Below are 21923 nucleotides of genomic sequence, written 5' to 3'. Positions count from 1 at the left end.
CAATGCGATCATGGCTGATCATCCAAATTCAGTACCCTGTCCCTGCCTTCTCCCCATACCTCTTGATCCCTTTAGTCTTAAGAAATATATCCAACTCCTTCTTGAATATATTTAATGTATTGGCCTCTACTGCCTTCTGTGGTAGAGAATTCCACAGGTTCACCACTCTCTGGGTGAAGAAATTCCTCCTCATTTCTGTCCTAAATGGCTCACCCCTTATCCTTAGACTGTGACCCCTGGTTCTGGACTCCCCCAGCCATCGGGAACATCCTTCCTGCATCTAGTCTGTCTAGTCCTGTTAGAATTTTATAAGTTTCAATGAGATCCCCTCTCATTCTTCTAAACTCCAGCGAGTACAAGCCCAATCAACCCAATCTCTCCTCATACATCATTCCTGCCATCCCGGGTATCAGTCTGGTGAATCTTCGCTGAACTCCCTCCATGGCAAAAACATCCTTCCTCAGATAAGGTGACCAAAACTGCACACAATACTCAAGGTGTGGTCTCACCAAGGCCCTGAGCAGTCTCCTCCCCTGATTTATCGATGAAAAAAACCCAGCTTGTCAATACATTAAAAAAACAATGTTATGTTCCTAGTAATCGATCTTCTTTAACCCTAAGGTTGTGGATTCGAGTCCCCACTCCAGAGACTTGAGCACATTATCTAGGCTGACGCTCCCAGTGCAGTACTGAGGGAGTGCCACACTGTCGGAGGTGCCGTCTTTCGGATGAGACGTTAAACCGAGGCCCTGTCCGCCCTCTCAGGTGAGCGTAAAAGATCCCGCGGCCACTATTTGGAAGAAGAGCAGGGGCGTTCTCCCTGGCAATGTTCCCGTTAAGCTGCGCTCCCGCGCTGTGACCTGGAGCTCCCGCGCAGCCCTTTTAAATGGGAAAAAACGGACATGCGCGGAAATCTGAATGGGACACACAGCCCCTTAAAGGAGCCGCGCACGCAATAACAAATTAAAGGGAACTTTGCTTCCCCGCTGTCCTGGGGCCAATTTTGATCCCTCAACCAACACCACTAAAAACAGATTAGCTGGTCATTGTCACACTGCTGTTTGTGGGAGCTTGCTGTGTACAAATTGGCTGCTGAATTTCCTAACACTACAACAGTGACTAGGACTTGGTCTGGAGGGTGTTGCACGGAGCAATCCCGTGCAATAAGGTTTTAAGTAGGTTCACGGACTCCTGGGCCGCCTGCCTTTTCTGCGACCTGGAGGAGTCCGTGTTCCACGTTTATATAGAGCATGAGAGGTTGCAGCCCCTCTTCCACTATATGAAGGGGCTACACCTCGATTTTTGGCTGCACTTCAGTCCCCACGCTCCTGATCTTTGGTCACCCGGTGCGAGGGGAGCGGGCGGGTCGGAGGGACCACCTCGTGGGCCTGCTCCTGGGCCTGGCCAAAGCGGCCATCAACTGGTCCGGGCAGCGGGCGGTCGAGGGGGTCGTTCGGCCCGACTGCCCTGCCTCTCTTCCGCGGCCACGTTCGCGCCCAGGTGGCCCTGGAGATGAAGCACGCAGTATCCGACGGCACGCTCATGGCCCTCCGCGACCGGAGGGACTGGAGTGCATCATCACCCCCTAAAACAAAATGTTAATTTAAGTTAAGTTCCGCTTTGTGGAACGCCTCCGTTCAGTCCAGAAGAGTGACCCCGAGCTTCTGGTCGCCTGTCATTTTAATTCTCCGCTCCACTCCCACTCTGACCTCTCGGTCCTCGAACTCTTGCACTGTTCCAACGAAGCTCAGCGTAAGCTCGAGGAACAGCACCTCATCTTTCGATTAGGCACTTTACAGCCTTCTGGATTCAACATCGAGTTCAACAATTTCAGACCATAACCTCTGCCCCTATATTATTTTTCCCTTTTTCTTTCACATGGCAGCTGTCTTTCATTCTGCCATCGCCATTCACACCTCATCTAGAGCCATCGTTTGTTTCTTAACTTGTCCCATTACCATCTCCTTTCGCCTCGCACCATCATCCCTTTTGTCTCTTAATCTCTCCTGCCTTCCCTCCTATCACAGACCTTCCCTTTTGTTCTTTCCTCCTCCCCCCCTTTCCCCGCCCCTACACTTGCTTAAAAACCTGTTCCATCTCCAGCTTTTTCCAGTTCTGACGAAGGGTCATCGACCTGAAACGTTAACCCTGTTTCTCTCTCTCCACAGATGCTGCCTGACCTGCTGAGTATTTCCAGCATTTTCTGTTTCGTTTTCAGATTTCCCACATCCGCAGTGTTTTGCTTTTAATTGAAGTTGTTCAGTTTCATTTAATGTTTTTTTGTTAAGTTACAGTTTATTGTTTCACCAAATTGTCAGCTGTGGCTCGGTGGGCAGCACCCTCGCCTCTGAATCAGTAATGCTTGTGGGTTCAAGTCCCACTCCAGGAACTTGTGCACATAAAGCTAGGCTGACACTCCCAGTGCAGTGCTGAGGGAGCGCTGCACTGTCGGAGGTGACGTCTTTCGGATGAGACGTTAAACTGAGGCCCCGTCTGTCCTCTCAGGTGGACGTAAAAGATCCCATGGGCACTATTTTGAAGAAGAGCAGGGGAGTTATCCCTGCTGTCCTGGTCAATATTGACCCCTCAATCAACATGACAAAAACAGATTATCCGGTCACAGATTATCTGGTCATTATCTACTTGGAGTTCCGACACGGACGGCAAGAGAACCCCAGGTGGGCAGAGGAAACGCTTCAAGGACACCCTCAAAGCCTCCTTGAAAAAGTGCAACATCCCCACCGACACCTGGGAATCCCTGGCCCAAGACCGCGCAAAGTGGAGGAGAAGCATCTGGGAAGGCGCCGAACACCTCGAGTCTCTTCGCCGGGAGCAAGCAGGAAGCCAAGCGCAAGGAGCGCACGTCAACCCAAGCACCCCACACCCACCCGCCCCCTTCAACCACCGTCTGCCCCGCCTGTGACAGAGACTGTAGGTCCCGCATTGGACTCATCAGTCACCTGAGAACTCATTTTTAGTGTGGAAGCAAGTCATCCTCAGTTCCGAGGGACTGTCTAAGAGAGAAGTTTGTGGGACCTTGCTGTGCACAAATTGGCTGCAAATTTCCCACATTGCAACAGTGACTCCACTTCAAAAGTACTTAATTGGCTGTCCTAAATGGCTTACCCCTTATCCCCAGGGGTCACAGGCTAAGGATAAGGAGTAAGCCATTTAGGACTGAGATGAGGAGGAATTTCTTCACCCAGAGAGTGGTGAACCTGTGGAATTCTCTACCACACAAGGCAGTTGAGGCCAACTTATCTATATATATAAACGGATACTTCTTTCTGTCTCTGTCTATCTATCTGTCTGTCCTTCTGTCTGTCCTTCTGTCTGTCCTCGGGTGTGCATCTGTCCGGCTATGCGCTCGAAAGTTACAGAGCGTACCTACGCGTGCGTTACGTTGAAAGAAAGCTCACCATTCCAAAACGATGGTAAGCGTATTAACGTTTCAGCCGGACAAAAATTGCGCCCGCGGTATCCGAAAAACCTTCAACATTCCGCTCATTAGCATCTCATTATCCGCTCATTAGCGACAGAGTGACCTCGAGGTTGACCAATCGTACGCCGGGTTGCTGGCGCGTGCGGCCGGGCCCTCCTACGGTCGAGTGACGGGACGATTGACCAATCCTACGCTTTGGTGACCTGACGGTCGACCAATCGGTGCGTGTGTGGGCGGGCCTTATCGTTCTGAACCGAGGTGAGTAGCCGCCATCTTGCTTCCATTCTTTTTCCTGCTTTCTGCATCTTTCTTTTCAAATATACATTTCCAGCAAAATAAAATTGCTTTTATTAAATTGTTTAAAAAAAAACTTCATTCATTTGTAAATATTTTCTCTAACCTGAAGATTCTTTTTCCTACCTTTCCCCGTTTTTGTTAGGCCTCAAAGCCTGGGCCTTTCTTGCCCAGCCAGGCCCGAGCTAGGTAATTGTCCCACGGCTTCTGCTAAGCTCCTCACCCCGCCCCCCCCCCCCCGGTGTCACGTTACCCGGGGCAACGGCGTCAGCCACGAGGGTCACGAGGGTCAGGGTGCACGCGCAGCAGGAGCAGCTGAGACGCGGCGTCTCTCTCTGTTCCCCGCTCGGCTCGGGCGGGGGGGGGGCGGGGCTCTCGGGAGTGCAGACCTCAGGCGGGGCTTGGTGAGCGGGAAGGGTTACCCCGGCAACCGGGCCCGCCGGCCGTCTCTCACAGCCGCAATCGGCGGACTTCAAGCCGGCTTGGGCGGGGGGGCGGGGCTCGGAGAGCGGGGCTCTCGGGAGTGCGGGGCGGGGCGGGGTGGCCGGGGCTCGGAGAGCGGGGCGGGGCGGCTGGGGCTTGGAGAGCGGGGCTCTCGGGAGTGCGGGGCGGGGCGGCTGGGGCTCGGAGAGCGGGGCTCTCGGGAGTGCGGGGCGGGGCGGCGTGGCCGGTGCTCGGGAGGACGGGGGCTCGGAAGGGGAGGGAAGGGTTACCCCGGCAACTGGGCGTGGCCGTCTCTCAGCCTCAAGCCGGCTCACGCCTGTTCTTGGGGCCTGGCTCCATTTGCGGCCGCGGGCCACTCGCCCTCCTTCCCTCTGTCTCTCTCTCTCCTTCCCCCCCTTCTCTCCCCCCCTCCTCTCTCTCCCCCCCTTCTCTCTCTCCCCCTCCTCCCCCCTTCTCTCTCTCCCCCTCCTCCCCCCCCCTTCTCTCTCTCCCCCCTTCTCTCTCTCCCCCTCCTCCCCCCCCTTCTCTCTCTCCCCCCTTCTCTCTCTCCCCCTCCTCCCCCCTTCTCTCTCTCCCCCTCCTCCCCCTTCTCTCTCTCCCCCTCCTCCCCCCTTCTCTCTCCCCCCTTCCTCCCCCCTTCTCTCTCCCCCCTTCTCTCTCTCCCCCTCCTCCCCCCTTCTCTCTCTCCCCCCTTCTCTCTCTCCCCCCTTCTCTCTCTCCCCCTCCTCCCCCCTTCTCTCTCTCCCCCCTTCTCTCCCCCGCTCCCCCCTTTCTCTCCCCTTCTCACCCCCTTCTCTCCCCCACTCCCCCTTCTCTCCCCCACTCCCTCTCCCCTCCTCCCCCCTTCTCTCCCCCCCGCCCTCTCTTCCCCCCAGTCGCTCTCTCTCTTCCCCCCAGTCGCTCTCTCTCTTCCCCCCAGTCGCTCTCTCTCTCTCTTCCAACAACAACATGCCCTCGAAAAAGCCTCGGCACCGCCGGGCACTTCAGCTAGTTAAATACATTTAAGAAGGAGTTGGATATATTTCTTAAGGCTAAAGGGATCAAGGGATATGGGGAGAAGGCAGGGACAGGGTACTGAATTTGGATGATCAGCCATGATCTCATTGAATGGCCTACTCCTGCTCCTATCTTCTATGTTTCTATGTAAAACGCTTTGAGACGTCTGGTGGTCGTGAAAGGCGCTGTATAAATGCAAGTCTTTCTTTTCTTCAAAAAGACTACAAAGCGATTGCAGTTCCAAAAAAAAAAATCGCTTCATTGGTTCTAAAGGCTTTTGGACGTCCTAAAAGTTCCCCGTCTCACTCACTCTCCAAGTCTGCCGGCAAAGGGTGATGTATTTTTTTTTTTAAAAGCCCCGCCAACCTCCAGTTTTTCCGCAGCCATGCTTCTTCGTCGTAATGATGATGCAACAGCTTAGCCGCCTCCCTTATGTGGACCGCGTGTGAGAGACGGACCGAGTCAGTTTCAAACACATTTCCTCCTGCTGCTGCTGCTAACCGGGTCAATTTCTCCCTCCTGCGATTGCCAAAAACGCCTGCGTCTATACTGCAAGGAGTATATATATTTTTTTTATAAAAGAGGGCCGTTGTGGTTAAAAAACAGCAAATTAGGACGGGGCTATGGCTGCAATGAAGGATGATGACTTGAAGGGCACCTCGAATGGTGATATCTACCTAGATGAGAAGTCTGCAACTGGCAACAATGTAGACAGCAACAATGTGTCCGGCAGCGGCTACATTGTAACAAGCCCGGCTCGGAAGCCCTCCGACCAGATGAAGAAGATCCGAGCCTGCGTTGCCTCCAATCTGTTGGTCATCTTGACCGTGACCGGGGTCATCATCGGCGTGGTGATCGGGCTGTCGGTGAGGCAGCTGCACCTCAGCAAGATCCAGATCCTCTACTTTTCCTTTCCAGGCGAGCTGTTGCTGCGGCTGCTGAAGATGATCATCATCCCGCTGGTGGTTTGCAGCCTGGTGTCGGGCGCCGCCAGCCTGGACACCAAAGCCCTCGGCAAGCTGGGCGGCTGGGCGATGCTCTTCTTCTTCCTCACCACCCTGCTGGCCTCTATCATGGGGGTGATCATGGCTTTCATCATCAAGCCGGGAGAAGGCGCCGAGGCCAAACCCCAGCTGCCCGGCTTGGAAGAAGCGCTCCCCGAGCCCAAGGAGATCACTGACTCTTTCCTGGATCTAGTAAGGTAAATATAGACGATAGCAAAATACTGCAGATGTTGGAAATCCGAAATAACAACAGAAAATGCTGGAAAAACTCAGCAGGTCAGGCAACAGTGGTAAATATATATATGTATAAAATTCCAGATATGTGTCCAGCTCCAGATTAAAAGGTTATAAAATTGAGCAGAATCTGCCCACACCAGCTCTAAAGTTTTCTTTTGTTAAAAGTTGTAATTTTATTCACCTCGAATTATCCTGAGGGGATAAAAACGTAATTAATTCGGTTTGTCAACTGGTGGGCCTATAGGAGAACAGCGGCGGATGAAATGTGATCAGCGTCTAAATAAGAGTTAATTCCAAACGTTGTAACTATTTTGTTGACAAGGCGGGTGTGAAATAGACCCGGCTCTCGGTCGTATGTTTTTTAACTTTTTTTATTTTTGGTAATTTTCTTTGGGGAACTGGCTTCTTTGTCTAAATTGTAAATTGGATGGAATGGGTTGATTGCACTAGTCTTGTCGGATCAATAACTCGAGTTTTTTTTTTCTGATGCAATCGCCAGTCCAATTATGACTCGTGAGTCCTAGAAGGAAGCTGTGAAGTTCCGTGTGTGGGATGTAACGTAGAGCCATTCAGCACATGGGTGCTCCTCGAAAAAACAACCCAATTAATCCTGCTCTTTCCCCACAGCCTCTGCAACTATTCCCGTTTCAGTTATTTCAACAACAACTTGTACTTATATAGCGCCTTTACCGTAGTAAAACGTCCCAAGGCGCATCACAGGCTGTTACAAGACAAAAAAAAATTGACACCCAGCCCCATAAGGAGAAATTAAGGCAGGTGACCAAAAGCTTGGTCAGAGGTCGGTTTTAAGGAGCGTCTTAAAGGAGGAAAGCGAGGCGGAGAGGTTTAGGGAGGGAATTCCAGAGCTTAGGGCCCAGGCAGCTGAAGGCACGGCCACCAATGGTGGAGCGATTATAATCAGTGATGCTCAAGGGTAGCATTTGAAGAACGCACATATCTTGGGCGGGGTGTGGATTGTGGGGCTGGAGGAGATTAGAGAGGGGGGGGCGAGGCCATGGAGGGATTTGAAAACCAGGATGAAAATTTTGAAATCGAGTCGTTGCTTAACCGGGAGACAGTGTAGGTCAGCGAGCACAAGGGGATGATGGGCGAACGGGACTTGGTGTGAGTTAGGACACGGGCAGCCGAGTTTTGGACGACCTCAAGTTTACGGAGGGTAGAGTGTGGGAGGCCAGCCAGGAGTGCGTCGGAATAGTCAAGTCTAGAGGTAACAAAGTCATGGACGAGGGTTTCAGTGCATTTCCTACATTACAACAGTGACTACACTTCAAAAGTACTTAATTGGTTGTAAAGCGCTTTGGGAGATCCTGAGGTCGTGAAAGGCGCTATATAAATACAAGTTTCTTTATTTATCCAACTCCCTTTGGAAGGTTACTGTTGAATCTGCTTCCACCGCACTTTCAGGCAGCACATTCCAGATCAACAACTCGCTGCGTAAATAAAATTCTCCCCCTCATCACTCTGTTTCTGTTGCCGATTATCTTTTTAAAAAAAAAAGATAGATTTTTCTTCTTCACATTAACGTAACATTTATAAAGAAATATCGAAACCAACCAAAAAAAAAAGGGGGTGGTGAAGACAATTTAAGGGGTAAGATTCGTGACCAGACAGACTGCTGTTAAAACACACGTTTGAGTGAAATATATTTTTCTATTCCTTGCACGCTGATCCTCTCCGGAAGGCACCTGGGGTGCAGTTCCACGGGTCTAATGCGCCTGTGGTTGCCAACCCACTAGAATTATCCTGGAGCCGTCAGGAATCAAAGATTAATCGCCCAGATACTACAGCGAGTGAAATCATAGAGGGTGTTTTTAAAAAAAAAAAATATATATATTTTTTCCCTCCCCCATTTAATAGTTTATTTATTAGTCATAAAAATACTGAAGATGAGGGTTGTATGATGAAATCTCCAAGAATGCATGCAACTAGAGTTGACATCTCCGAACTAGCCCTCACTCGACCTGAGGACATCTCCGTTTTTTTGTTTGGTGAGCTGCCAGTCAACGTCTGGATGTCAATGGTGGCCACCGGAGGTCCAGGGTTTTAAAATAAAATCCCGCTTCTCCTTGCCTCACTAAAGTATCTCGTGCCGGGCGGACGTTGGTCAGCCGTGGCTCGCTGGTCGCACCCCCTCCTCTGAGTCGTGGGTTCAAGTCCCCGCTCCAGAGACTTGAGTGCAAAAAAAAAACTAGGCTGACGCTCCCAGTGTGGTACTGAGGGGGGCGCTGCGCTGCCGGAGCTGCCGTCTTTCGGATGAGCTGTTAAACCTGTCTGCTCTCTCAGGTGGATGTAAAAGATCCCGCAGCAGTATTTTTGAAGAATAGCAGGGGGAGTTCTCCCCGTGTCCCGGCCAATATTTATCCCTCAATCAACATCACAAAAAAAAAACCCAGATTATCTGGTCATGATCAAATTGCTGTTTGTGGGAGCTTGCTGTGCGCAAATTGGCTGCCGCATTTCCTACATTACAACAGTGACTGCACTTCAAAAAGTACTTCAGTGACTAAACGCTTTGGGACGTCCCGAGGTCGTGAAAGGCGCTCTCGAAATGCAAGTCGTATTTTTTATTAATACATTTCAATATTTAGGCAGTAATTTACAGAGAAGTAAAACGGTATTAACCCGTTCCTCCCCTGGATTGAGCACGTCGTCCAGCTGCCCCTTCCAGTGCAGCCTCTCGACCTGTACAACTGGAAGCTGCTTCATCTGTATCTTGTACCCCTTTCAGTAACGCGGTCTGCCAACCATCGAAACTGTTGGGGTTAGCACCTTCCCAGATTCTTCTTCTTCGGCACTGTGTGCACTGACGTGGCTGTTTGACCAAGTTAATTTCCTTTTGACATATCAGAAGAACGTGAGATGTCTGACTCTCAGCCCAGGTGCGGTCATGGGCCAGCTGTTTACCAGTTCTGCCTTTCCCATCATTCATTCATTCATTTCATTTCAATTTTATTCATCACATAAGTGAAATCTAGTCAGTGAAATGCTTTTTTCTTGACGAGCCAAGAGCACCAAGCAGCAAGAACACTGAGCTGCCTGGTACGCACGGAGCCCGCAAGGACGGCAGCCATCTTCATCGGCGCCATCACAAAAAAACACAGACCGACATATACACGCATACATGCTTTAATTAAATATAAATAAAGCAGACATAAAATAAATAAAAGACATAAAAAAAGACAGCACATAAAATGAACAAGCAATAATGTAAAAAAGTAATTTCTACAGTAATTACATTGATATTTCTACCCAGGCTTCTAGAATAATCTCTGGCTACAGGGTGGCCGCCCTGGGAGAGCATCGTGAGGAACTCGCAACTTATAATTAAATAAATTAAATTAATTAATTAATAAAATTAAATAAATAAAGTGCTCCCTCAGTCTCTTTCGATGTTTCCATCTTCCATCGTCACAGATACCAGCGCTTCCTCATCTGACGATGACCTCCTGATGTGATAATGCGAGTTCCAATAGTTTTTGTTCTCTCCTAATGCATCAGCAGAGGTTTTTAGGTCAGTTTGAACTACATAAGGCAGGATGGTAAAGTAGGCAGCAAAAGATGTAAATTTCTAAATCCTGACCACATCCCCCACCTTGGGGGTGAGGAACAATTTCTGATCCCTCATTACTTAATCAATGATGCTAATAGTTAAACATTAGCCGTGATATTCACCGTATCACAAGCTTAAGCCAACATACTACGATAATTAAATCAAATAATACAATCGGTTGAACTGTTACAAAGCACATGGAGATTATTTGATACCATGGGTGCGTTCCCACATTATACACCAATTCCACCACTCGTGATCTCCCTAACGATTGTATTTGTCGCTCAACTGCCTCATTGTCCTGAAGCGATAGCTTACACCCTGGCTGCCAGTGTCAGACGTGGCTCCGAGGGCAGCACTCTCGCCTCTGAGTCAGAAGGTTGTGGGTTTCAAGCCCCACTCCAGAGACTTGAGCACAAAAATCTAGGCTGACGCTCCCAGTGCCAGTACAGAGTGGGCGCTGCACTGTTGGAGGTGCCGTCTTTCGGATGAGATGCGAAACCGAGGCCCCGTCTGCTCTCTCAAGTAGGCGTAAAAGATCCCTTGGCACTATTTCAAGGAAGAGCAGGGGGGTTCTCCCCGGTGTCCTGGGGCATTTCTCGATCAACGTCACTAAAAACACAGATTATCTGGTCATTATCACATTGCTGTTTGTGGGAGCTTGCTGTGCGCAAATTGGCTGCCGCGTTTCCTTCATTACCACCGTGACTACATTTCAAAAAGTACTTCATTGGCTGTAAAGCCCTTTGGGATGTCCGGCGGTCGTAAAAGGTGCTATAGAAATGCAAGTTTTTATCTTTTATTAACAGCCAGTCTCTCTCCTGATTGGGGATTGGATATCCGGTGCTTGGGTGCCATGGTGATGCTCCCCTCTGGCCACAAGGCGTGCCGACACTCGAGGCCGCCACTCTCCTAGAATCCCAAACTAAAGGAGGGCCACGTAAATGCCTTCAGAGAGGACACCGGGTGGAGATGTCACAGTGGTACAGTCCTTCTGAGGTTGGGGTTGAGACACGATATTGGTTGAGGCTTGATGTTGGGGCAGTGTAGATGACATTGGGTAGATGGCGTAGCTAAATCTGCTGGGTACCTTCTCTGATGCCAACGTCCCAACACCAGAAGTTGGGAATTTCAATCCCCTTTGTCTCCCAGACCAGCGATTGCGGGTAGTCCCAGCCTCTGCTGTTGATGCTCTTGTTTCAGCCACAGGGAGATGCGACTTTCTGTGCCGGCTCTTTTGAAAGAGCTCTCCACAATTAGTCTCGCCTCCCTAGCCTTTCCCCAGAGCCCTGCAAATATTTCCTTTTCAAGTATTTAGCGAATTCCCTTTTGAAAGTTATTACTGAATCTGCTTCCACCGCCCTTTCAGGCAGCGCGTTCCAGATCACGACAACTCGCTGCGTAAAAAAGAAATTCTCCTCATCTACCCTCTTGCCAATGATCTTAAATCTGGTGATTTGAATGAACACTTCCTTCCCTCCTCGAGGTAGGGGGAAGGAGGGACTATGTATGGATGCATTGTGTTTAGTGTCTTCCCCTACAGTATAACAGGTGAGATCTGGGCTATGCACTGGCACATAAAGGATCACCAACACAGTGACTCCCCGAGTGAGAGAATCCATGTGCGATTTCCCCCATTCCGTCTCGGGTGGTGAGGCACTGAGTGAAGGCCAGATGTCTGTGCGCGGAGGAAGGGCTGAGTTGGGCACGGTAGCATTGTGGTTATGTAATTCGGAGGCCTGGACTAATGATCCCGAGACATGAGTTCAAATCCCACGGCAGCTGGGAATTTAAATTCAGTTAATTAAATAAATCTGGAATTAAAAAAAAAAAAGCTAGTAACGGTGGCCATGAAACTACCGGATTGTCTTAAAAACTCAGCTGGTTCACTAATGTCCTTTTTAGGGAAGGAAATCTGCCACCCTTGCCCGGTCTGGCTGATATGTGACTTCAGGCCCACAGCAATGTGGTTGACTCTTAGCTGCCCTGTGAAATGGCCACTATGGGAGTACCTTCACCACATGTACTGCAGCGGCTCACCATCTCGAGGGCAATTAGGGATGGGCCTTGCCAGTGATGCCCACATCCCATGAACGAATAAAGAAAAAAGTTGGAGGGGCTAGTCAGCGCCAAGATGTTGGTGTATTAGCAACTGTTTGAAACATAGAAACATAGATAGGAGCAGGAGTAGGCCATTCAGCCCCTCGAGCCTGCTCCGCCATTCAATGAGATCATGGCTGATCATCCAAATTCAGTACCCTGTCCCTGCCTTCTCCCCATATCCCTTGATCCCTTTAGCCTCAAGAAATATATCCAACTCTTTCTTGAATATATTTAATGAACTGGCCTCCACTGCCCTCTGTGGCAGAGAATTCCACAGGTTCACCACTCTGGGTGAAGAAATTCCTCCTCATTTCAGTCCTAAATGGCTTACCCCTTATCCTTAGACTGTGACCCCTGGTTCTGGACTCCCTGGCCATCAGAAACATCCTTTCTGCATCTAGTCTGTCCAGACCTGACAGAATTTTATAGGTTTCGATGAGATTCCCTCTCAATCTCCTAAACTCCAGTGAGTATAAGCCCAATCGACACAATCTCTCCTCGTACGTCATTCCTGCCATCCCAGGTATCAGCCTGGTGAATCTTCGCTGCACTCCCTCCATGGCAAGAACGTCCTTCCTCAGGTAAGGTGACCAAAACTGCACACAATACTCAAGGTGTGGTCTCACCAAGGCCCTGTACAACTGCAGCAAGACATCCTTGTTCTTGCTACGAAGGCCAACATACCATTTGCCGCCTTAACCGTACGAGTCAGTGCCCAAGTCTCTAGTGTCCTCTAGACTTGTGTATATTGGGGGAAGGAGAGGCAGGGAATAGAATTTCACACTCTTGTTAAAATGAAAGCCGTCTGTCCTTTGCAATTGGGACAGCAGGAGGCCAGACCTGTGCGCTGTCCTTTGACAAGAGCTTTATTGACCCTGTTCAAAGTTTGGTCCATAGCCAAGTGATTTTTCTCATCTCTCCATGGATTGAAGTAATATCTAAGCCAAGAGGGTTCTCTGGTGCGAGCTACCAGAGAGCTACTGGCATCACCACTGTGGCGAGAGGAGGTCGTTGAGAAGTTACCACTCAGCTAGCGCATCCGAGTGTCCTTCCATCCAGCAGGAGGTCAACTCCTTCAGGATAGGAACGGAGGGGAGAAAAATTGTCGGGAAGCCAAACGGAGTATTGGCAAAGGCCTGGGGCGGCTCTTGTGCTGACCGAGTGGTTGGCACATCAGGGATGAAAGAAAGACAACTTGGCAGCCAATTTGCGCACAGCAAGCTCCCACAAACAGCAACGTGATAATGACCAGATAATTTGTTTTTAGTGATGTTGATTGAGTGATAAATATTGGCCTCTGGACACCGGGAATAACTCCCCCTGCTCTTCTTCGGAATAGTGCCGCGGGAACCTTATACGTTCACCTGAGAGGGCAAGGTGGGGCCTCGGTTTAGCGTCTCATCCAAAAGACGGCACTCCCTCAGCATTGAACGGGGAGTGTCGGCCTGGATTATGTGCTCGGATCAAGAAGGATGGGGCAGGGGGAGGGGCGAATCTAGCGGCAAATGGCCACAACAGCGAACACGAAATGTGAACGTCAAGAAACTTGTTTTTCTTGTGTGGTCAGTCTGATTTCAACAGAATGCTATAATCCCTGCTAATGTGACATGAGAAGAATGACCGTGAGGCAAATAGCAGGATTAGGGAGCTTGGCGTTCCTCATGTAATGGAATCTGCACTAGACTTTAAGCGCGGCCAAAGTGGGTCATAAACACCTGGGTGTGACCGCCACTGAAGGGTCACAGTTGGCGTGAGGCACAGAATCTACAGCGCAGTAGGAGACCATTCAGCCCATTGTCACCACACCGTAGGAAGCGGAGCTAGATGGAACGGTAGACATGTCCAAAGATAGGCCACTGGCGTCTGATAAGAAGCATACTGACCATGTACAGGAAACTTTGTTATATCCGGCACCGACGGGACCGAGCTGTTGCCGATCTATCAAAACTGCCGGACATACCAGCGTTAATGTTGAAGCATACGGAGGTTTTCATCTCCGTATCTGACAACAAACACTGTTGCTTAGCAACAGCTTCAAATAGTCGGCCCGTACCTTGGAAGCGTCTCTGTAGCTTAGCAACAGCTTCAGAGAGACTTTCCAGAGCCTGACTCTAGGGGGGAAAAAAAGCCACGAGAAGAAAAAAAACCTAACAAAACGGCTCCTGATTTCTGCCGGTAGATCGAGGTTTCTGGACATACAACCTCCGGATAAACCAAAGTCTCCTGTACTCGAAACGAGTCTGTCCAGTCCGAAACCGGTCTTGTGTCAAGCAGTGCAGCAGAGGTCAAAGGTGTTCGAGAACATCAAACCGGCCAATCAAGTCCTCCTAACTCAATAGGAAGGCCTCAATTGGTGTCACTTGCGAGGAGCCTCCCTCTAACAGTCCCTTCAGGACATTGGTGTGTTGGGGAGGATTCGAAAACAACCAGGAAGACCCTGTGATCTTTTTCTAAAACTAGGGAACCAAAGTAAAGGGCCAAGGCTATCATCAAGGATGACACCACCTGCTAAAGGGCCTTTATTAAAGGCATTACCATCACACCAAGTTGTGTTTTTTTAATTTAAAAAAAAGTATAAGGGAAGGCGAGTTATTTCGGGAAGTAATCAGTACATGACGTCGAGCTCATGATTTGGAAAGTTTGAAGACTGTGGGAGGAAGAAAGACTGGGGAATCACTTGAGAGCGATGACTGCGTGTGTTTGAAGATCGTGTCCCAGCTAGGTGTCGGGAGAGGCAAAGGGCAGAGAGAACTGGAAGCTAAGGAGCGTCAATAAATACTCCAGTAAAAAGGGCTGGTCTCTGGTTGTAAAGGCGAGCGCAGGCCGTAAACATGGGCAGGTGAATAAATAGTGATGCAACGGGCTCCTGTGTTGCCCGTGAAATGTAAGCAGCAGAGTTGCATCATTTTATGGTTGCCAACACTTCAGGACATGCAAATTAATTTGCTCCGAGCAACATCCGGGAGAAAAATTATTGGCATTTAAAAAAAAAAAAAAAAAAAATTTTTTTTTTTTTTTTCCATTTGCCATCGAATTTACAGCACAAACAGGCCATTCGGCCCAACTGGTCTGTGCCGGTGTTTATGCTCCACACGAGCCTCCTCCCACCCCTCTTCATCTCACCCTATCAGCATATCCTTCTATTCCTTTCTCCCTCATGTGTTTATCTAGCTTCCCCTTGAATGAATCATCAAGGATGACACCACCCGCTAAAGGGTGTTTGTTAAATGTGTTGCTATTACACCAAGTTGTCGTGGTTCTTAAAAACAAAAGTATAAGAGAAGGTGAGTTATTCCAGGAAGTAATCAGTTCATGATGTCAAGCTCGTGATTTGAAAAGTTTGAAGACTGTGGGAGGAGGAAAGAATGGGGACTCACTTCAGAGCAATGACTGCATGCGTCTGAAGATAGTGTCATAAGAACATAAGACGTAGGAGCAGGAGTCGGTCATTTGGCCCCTCGAGCCTGCTCCGCCATTCAATAAGATCATGGCTGATCTGATCTTGGCCTCAACTCCACTGCCCTGCCCGCTCCCCATAACCCTCGACTCCCTTACCATTCAAAAATCTGTCTATCTCCACCTTAAATATATTCAATGACTCCGCCTCCACAGCTCTCTGGGGAAGAGAATTCCACAGATTCACGACCCTCTGAGAGAAGAAATTCCTCCTCGTTTCCGATTTAAAAGGGTGCCCCCTTATTCTGAAATTATGCCTAGTTCTAGATTCCCCCACGAGGGGAAACATCCTCTCTGCATCTACCCTGTCAAGCCCCTTCAGAATCTTATATGTTTCAATAAGATCCCCTCTCATTCTTCTAAACTCCAATGAGTATAGGCCCAACCTGCTCAACCTTTCTTCATAAGACAACCCCTTCATCTCCGGAATCAACCTCGTGAACCTTCTCTGAACTGCCTCCAATGCAAATATATCCCTTCTTAAATAAGGAGACCAAAACTGTACGCAGTACTCCAGGTGCGGTCTCACCAGTGCCCTGTACAGTTGTAACAGGACTTCCCTACTTTTATACTCCATTCCCTTTGCAATAAAGGCCAACATTCCATTTGCCTTCCTAATGACTTGGTGTACCTGCATGTTAACTTTTTGAGATTCATGTACAAGGACCCCCAGATCCCTCTGAACCTCAGCATTTTGTAATCTCTCCCCATTTAAATAATAATTTGCTTTTTTATTTTTCCTACCAAAGTGGATAACCTTGCATTTTCCCACATTAAACTCCATCTGCTGGATTTTTTGCCCACTCACTTAGCCTATCTATATCCCTTTGGAGATTCTTTGCGTCCTCCACACTATTTGCTTTCCCACCTATCTTTGTATCATCAGCAAATTTGGCTACATTACACTCATCCAAGTCATTAATATAGATTGTAAATAGTTGAGGCCCCAGTACTGATCCCTGCAGCACCCCACTAGTTACAGATTGCCAACCTGAAAATGACCCATTTATCCCGGCAAGGTGTCTGGAGAGGCAAAGGGAAGAGAGAACTGGAAGCTAAAGAGCCAGTTGCCTCATCCACTCCCTGTGGTAGCGTGTTTCACATTCTCACCACACTCTCTGGGTAAAGAAATTCGAATACTTTTGTTAATTAGATGTAAAAATATTGTTTTTTTAAGAAAACAGGGAAATGCAAGGAAGAGCAAAACTAGAGGCTGCCAATATAAGGATATACTTGCCATAGAGGGAGTGCATTGAAGGTTCACCAGACTGGTTCCTGGGATGGGGGGATTGTCCTATGAGGAGAGATTGAGTAGACTAGGCCTATATTCTCTAGAGTTTAGAAGAATGAGAGGGGATCTCATTGAAACATACAAAATTCGTACAGGGCTTGACAGGGTAGATGCAGGGAGGTTGTTTACCCTGGCTGGGGAGTCTAGAACCAGGGGTCACAGTCTCAGAATAAGGGGTCGACCATTCAGGACTGAGATGAGGAGAAATGTCTTCACTCAGAGGGTGATGAATCTTTGGAATTCTCTACCCCAGAGGGCTGTGGAGGCTCAGTCGTTGAGTATATTCAAGACAGAGATGGATAGATTTTTGAATATTAAAAGAATCCAGGGATATGGGGATAGTGCAGGAAAGTGGGGATGAGGTAGAAGATCAGCCATGATCTCATTGAATGGCGGAGCAGGCTCGAAGTGCCAAATGCCCAACTCCTGCTCCTATTTCTTATGTTCTTATATGTTAATCACCAAGAAATCAAATGGGGAATTCAGAAGAAACTTCTTTACCCAGAGAGTGGTGAGAATGTGGAACTCGCTCCCACAGGGAGTGGTTGAAGCGAATAGTATCGATGCATTTAAGGGGAAGCTAGATAAACATGTGAGGGAGAAGGGAATAGAGGGCTATGCTGATAGGGTGAGATGAGGAAAGACGGGAGGAGGCTCGAGTGGAGCATAAACACCGGCATGGACTGGTTGGGCCGAATGGCCTGTTTCTGTGCCGTATATCCTATGTGAAAGCAGTGGTGGTGGGAGGCGGAGGAAGACTATTCGAGGCTGGCGATCACGTGATGGATCAGAGTTCTCCTGGATTATGCTTCACTCCAGCCATTTGTTTCCATCTCCTTTGTGAGGGTGACTCGTTAACACTGTCGGGGGGGTGGGGGGGGTCAATTGAAATTTTCAAGACCGAGATCGGCAGACTTTTGTTGGGCAAGGGTATTGGGATATGTTGCATTGTATGTGCTTCCCCGAACCGGTCTCTATTACGCGGAGACTGGTACAAAGTGGCACAGTAGGCGGGCCAGAGAGTGCTGAGACAGCCCTCGCCAGTCCGTCCCTCGTTAGGTTTTGAAGTTGGAGAAATTCCACAGGGTTCTCCTGCTCTTTTGGCAGCTCTCCCTGGGGTTTGTCATCACGCTCCGAAGATCAGATCGAGAGGCAAGGCCATGACGGTGCAGATTTGTATTTGACCTGGAGCGGCTTCTCATTCCACACTAAGACAACATATCTCTTTCCTTCGCTCTCTCTCTCTCCCTTCTTCCTCTCGCTCCCACTCTCTCCCTTTCTTTCTTCTCTCTCTCTCTCTCTCTTTCTTTCTTTCTTTCTTTCTTTCTTTCTCTCTCTCTCTCTCTCTCTCTCTCTCTCTCTCTCTCTCTCATACGAACATATGAATTAGGAGCAGGCGTCGGCCACTCGGCCCCTCGAGCCTGCTCTGCCATTCAATAAGATCGTGGCTGATTTGATTACTCCCACATTCCCACCGACCCCCGATAACCTTTCACCCCCTTGCTCACCAAGAATCTATCTACCTCTGCCTTAAAAATATTCAAAGACTCTGCTTCCACCGCCCTCTGAGGAAGAGAGTTCCAAAGACTCTCAACCCTCAGAATTTTTTTTCCTCAATCTCTGTCTTAAATGGGCGACCCCTTATTTTTAAACAGTGACCCCTAGTTCTAGATTCTCCCACAAGAGGAAACATCCTCTCCACATCCCCCCTGTCCAGACCCCTCAGGATCTTCTATGTTTCAATCAAGTCACCTCTTACTCTTCTAAACTCCAGCGGATACAAGCCTAGCCTGTCCAACCTTTCCTCATAAGACAACCCGCCCATTCCAGGTATTAGTCTAGTAAACCTTCTCTGAACTGCTTCCAACGCATTTACATCCTTCCTTAAATAAGGAGACCAATACTGTACACAGTGCTCCAGATGTGGTCTCACCAATGCCCTGTATAACCTCCCTACTTTTGTATTCAATTCCCCTCGCAATAAACGATAACATTCTATTAGCTTTCCTAATTACTCGCTGTACCTGCATAGTAACCTTTAGCGATTCATGCACTAGGACACCCAGATCCCTCTGCATCTCAGAGCTCGGCAATCTCTCACTATTTAGATAATATGCTTCTTTGTTATTCTTCCTGCCAAAATGGACAACTTCACATTTTCCCACATTATACTCCATTTGCCAGATCTTTGCCCACTCACTTAACCTATCTATAGCCCTTTGTAGCCTCCTTATGTCCTCTTCACAATTTACTTTCCTACCTATCTTTGTGTCATCAGCAAATTTAGCAACCATAACTTCGGTCCCTTCATCCAAGTCATTTATATAAATTGTAAAAAGTTGAGGCCCCAGCACTGATCCCTGTGGCACACCACTCGTTACATCTTGCCAATCAGGAAATGGCCCATTTATGCCTACTGTCTGTTTCCTGTTAGCTAGCCAATCTTCTCTCCCTTCCTTTCTCGCTCTCCCTTTATCTTTACTTTTTCTCCTTTATCTTTCTCCCTTTTTCTCTTTCTTTCTTGCCTTTTTCTCTCTCCTTTTTCCATTTCTTTCTCTCCTTTTTCTCTCTTTCCTCTTCCTGTCATTAGGCCTCCATTTATCTTAGGTTTTCTTCATCAATCCGGACATTTTTTTGAATTTGTTTTCTGAGAACAGGCTCTGGCTCCTTGCCTACTTTCCTCTGAATCACTCAGCTCTGTTTGCTCTTCAGTGTTTTCCTCCTCCTCCTCTTCCTGGTTCTGGAATCCTGGGCTGCTGACCACAGAGCTGCAATTGCTAACAAATCAGAGGCAAAGAGCCGCTTGTCGATGGCCCCTTCCCAACATTCCAGTTTCCCCCCCCCCCCCCCCCCCCACTCGACGTTAAACTGAAGTACAACCAACAATTTTCTGTTGCAGTTTTGCGAATTCATCCAAACCTCTGCTGCCCATAACCTGACTCGCGCCAAGTCACGTTCACCCACCACAACAACAACTTGTATTTATATAGCGCCTTTAACCGAGTAAAACATCCCAAGGCGCGGCACAGGAGCCGTTATCGAACAAAATTTGACACCGAGCCACATAAGGAGATATTAGGGCAGGTGACCAAAAGCTTGGTCAAAGAGGTCGGTTTTAAGGAGCGTCTTAAAGGAGGAAAGAGAGGTAGCGAGGCGGAGAGGTTTAGGCAGGGAATTCCAGAGCTCGGGGCCCAGGCAATAGAAGGCACGGCCACCAATGGTGGAGCGATTATAATCAGGGATGCTCAAGAGGGCAGAATTAGAGGAGCGCAGGTATCTCGGGGGGGCGGGGGGGGGGTGTTGTGGGGCTGGAGAAGGTTACAGAGATAGGGAGGGGGAGAGTAGGACATGGAGGGATTTGAAAACAAGGATGCGAATTTTACAATCGAGGCGTTTCTTAACCAGGAGCCAATGTAGGTCAGTGCGCATCCACCTGAGAGGGCAGACGGGGCCTCGGTTTAACGGCTCAGCCAAAAGACGGCACCTCCGACAGTGCAGCACTCCCTCAGCACTGCACTGGGAGTGTCAGCCTGGATTTATGTGCTCACGCCTCTGGAGTGGGGACTTAAACCCACGACCTTCTGACTCCGAGGCGAGAGTGCGGCCCACTGAACCACAGCAGGAGTGAGACCAGGGTCTTGGACAAGTCCGTGGAGCTCGGGGGCGGGGTGTGGGGAGGAGGTGGAGGAGGGGGCGGGGTGTGGGGGTAAGTAGCACTGGAACTACCTCTAGTAGACCGAGACCAAGAGAGCTCCATGGTAGCTGGCAGTCCACCTCTGGCAGTGGCCGCCACACAAGGCTTTGAGCTCGGGCATCGGTTACCCAATAGAAAGAAAAGTATGGGCTGCAGCACAAGACAGGTGAGCCTCAAGAGCAAACGGCCATGGGGTTATGGCAAGAATGCTTTGCTGCCATCTGGGGACAGAAAGAGAATAGGGAAATCAGGCTGCGAGTGTGAACCAGCAGTACAAAACGGTGTAGAGAAAAATGAAAGAACATGCATTTCTATAGCGCCTTTCACAACCTCAGGACGTCGCAGAGCGCTTTACAGCCAACGAAGTACTTTTTGAAGTGTGGTCACTGTTGTAATGTAGAGAATGCGGCAGCCAATCTGCGCACAGCAAGCTCCCACAAACAGCAATGTGATAATGACCAGATCATCTGTTTTTAGTGATGTTGATTAAGGGATAAATATTGGCCCCAGGACACCGGGGAGAACTCCCCCCTGCTCTTCTTCGAAATAGTGGCCTTGGGATCTTTTTATGCCCACCTGAGAGAGCAGACGGGGCCTCGGTTTAGCGTCTCATCCAAAAGATGGCACCTCCGACAGTGCCGCGCTCCCTCAGCACTGCGCTGGGAGTGTCAGCCTAGATCTTTGGGCTTTTTAAGTCTCGAGTGGGACTTGAACCCACGACCTTCTGCCTCAGAGGCGAGAGTGCGGCCCACTGCGCCGCGTCTGCCACAGAGAACAATTGGGGTGGGAGTTTGGCCTCTTGCTAAAGGCTTCGCCAAATACCTTTTCTCCTGCCCAATACAAAAGCCAGCTCTCGCAGGCAGGCCCAGACACACTCTCAGTTGAAGTGGGATCTTGTGCATGGACCGCACTTTAGAAAGGATGTCAAGGCCTTGGAGGGGGCGCAGAGGAGATTTACTAGCATGGGACGAAGGATGAGGGACTTCAGCTATGTGGAGAAGCTGGGGTTGCAGAGAAGGTTGAGAGGCAATTTGATAGAGGTGTTCAAAATCATGAACGGTTTTGATAGAGTAAAGAAGGTAAAACTGTTTCCAGTGGCTGAAGGGTCAGTAACCAGAGGACACAGATTTATTGTGATCGGCAAAAGAACCAGAGGGGACAAGAGGACACTTTTTTTACACAGTGAGTTATTGGCCCTGAAATTAGGTTCGGGGGCTTGCCGCGCGTGCAAGCCCCCGATATGCACTTACCCGGCGCGCTGACATTTCAATCCTGGCCCGCATTGCATTTCTTGTCACTGGCCCGCTTGTGGTCCTGCCGCGCTGTGCGTGCGTGACCCAGCGGCGTACTTAGTGCGATAAGCCGGCTGGGATCACGTGAGCACAGGGCAA

At 49.2% G+C, this 21923-nt stretch overlaps 1 protein-coding gene and 1 long non-coding RNA gene across 2 annotated transcripts in view; one reads left to right on the top strand and one right to left on the bottom strand.

The window, feature by feature from the left end:
* Positions 1-5564: 5564 nt before the first annotated feature.
* The window catches only part of slc1a5 (solute carrier family 1 member 5), a 39302-nt gene continuing 22943 nt past the window's right edge, over positions 5565-21923 (top strand). Inside the window, exon 1 of the mRNA XM_085973373.1 lies at positions 5565-6377. Coding sequence (XP_085829499.1) covers positions 5800-6377 — 578 coding nt within the window. The 5' untranslated portion in view covers positions 5565-5799. The remainder of the gene's footprint in view (positions 6378-21923) is intronic.
* Positions 9549-21923, bottom strand: part of LOC147096755 (uncharacterized) — a 49735-nt gene continuing 37360 nt past the window's right edge. Inside the window, exon 2 of the long non-coding RNA XR_015074549.1 lies at positions 9549-9924. This is a non-coding gene — a long non-coding RNA (uncharacterized LOC147096755). The remainder of the gene's footprint in view (positions 9925-21923) is intronic.

Source organism: Somniosus microcephalus, chromosome 34 (assembly GCF_052327205.1).
Source record: "Somniosus microcephalus isolate GS21.2 chromosome 34, FLI_Smic_1.0, whole genome shotgun sequence".
Classification (NCBI taxonomy): Eukaryota; Metazoa; Chordata; class Chondrichthyes; order Squaliformes; family Somniosidae; genus Somniosus; species Somniosus microcephalus.
This window is presented reverse-complemented; position numbering and strand designations above follow the sequence as displayed.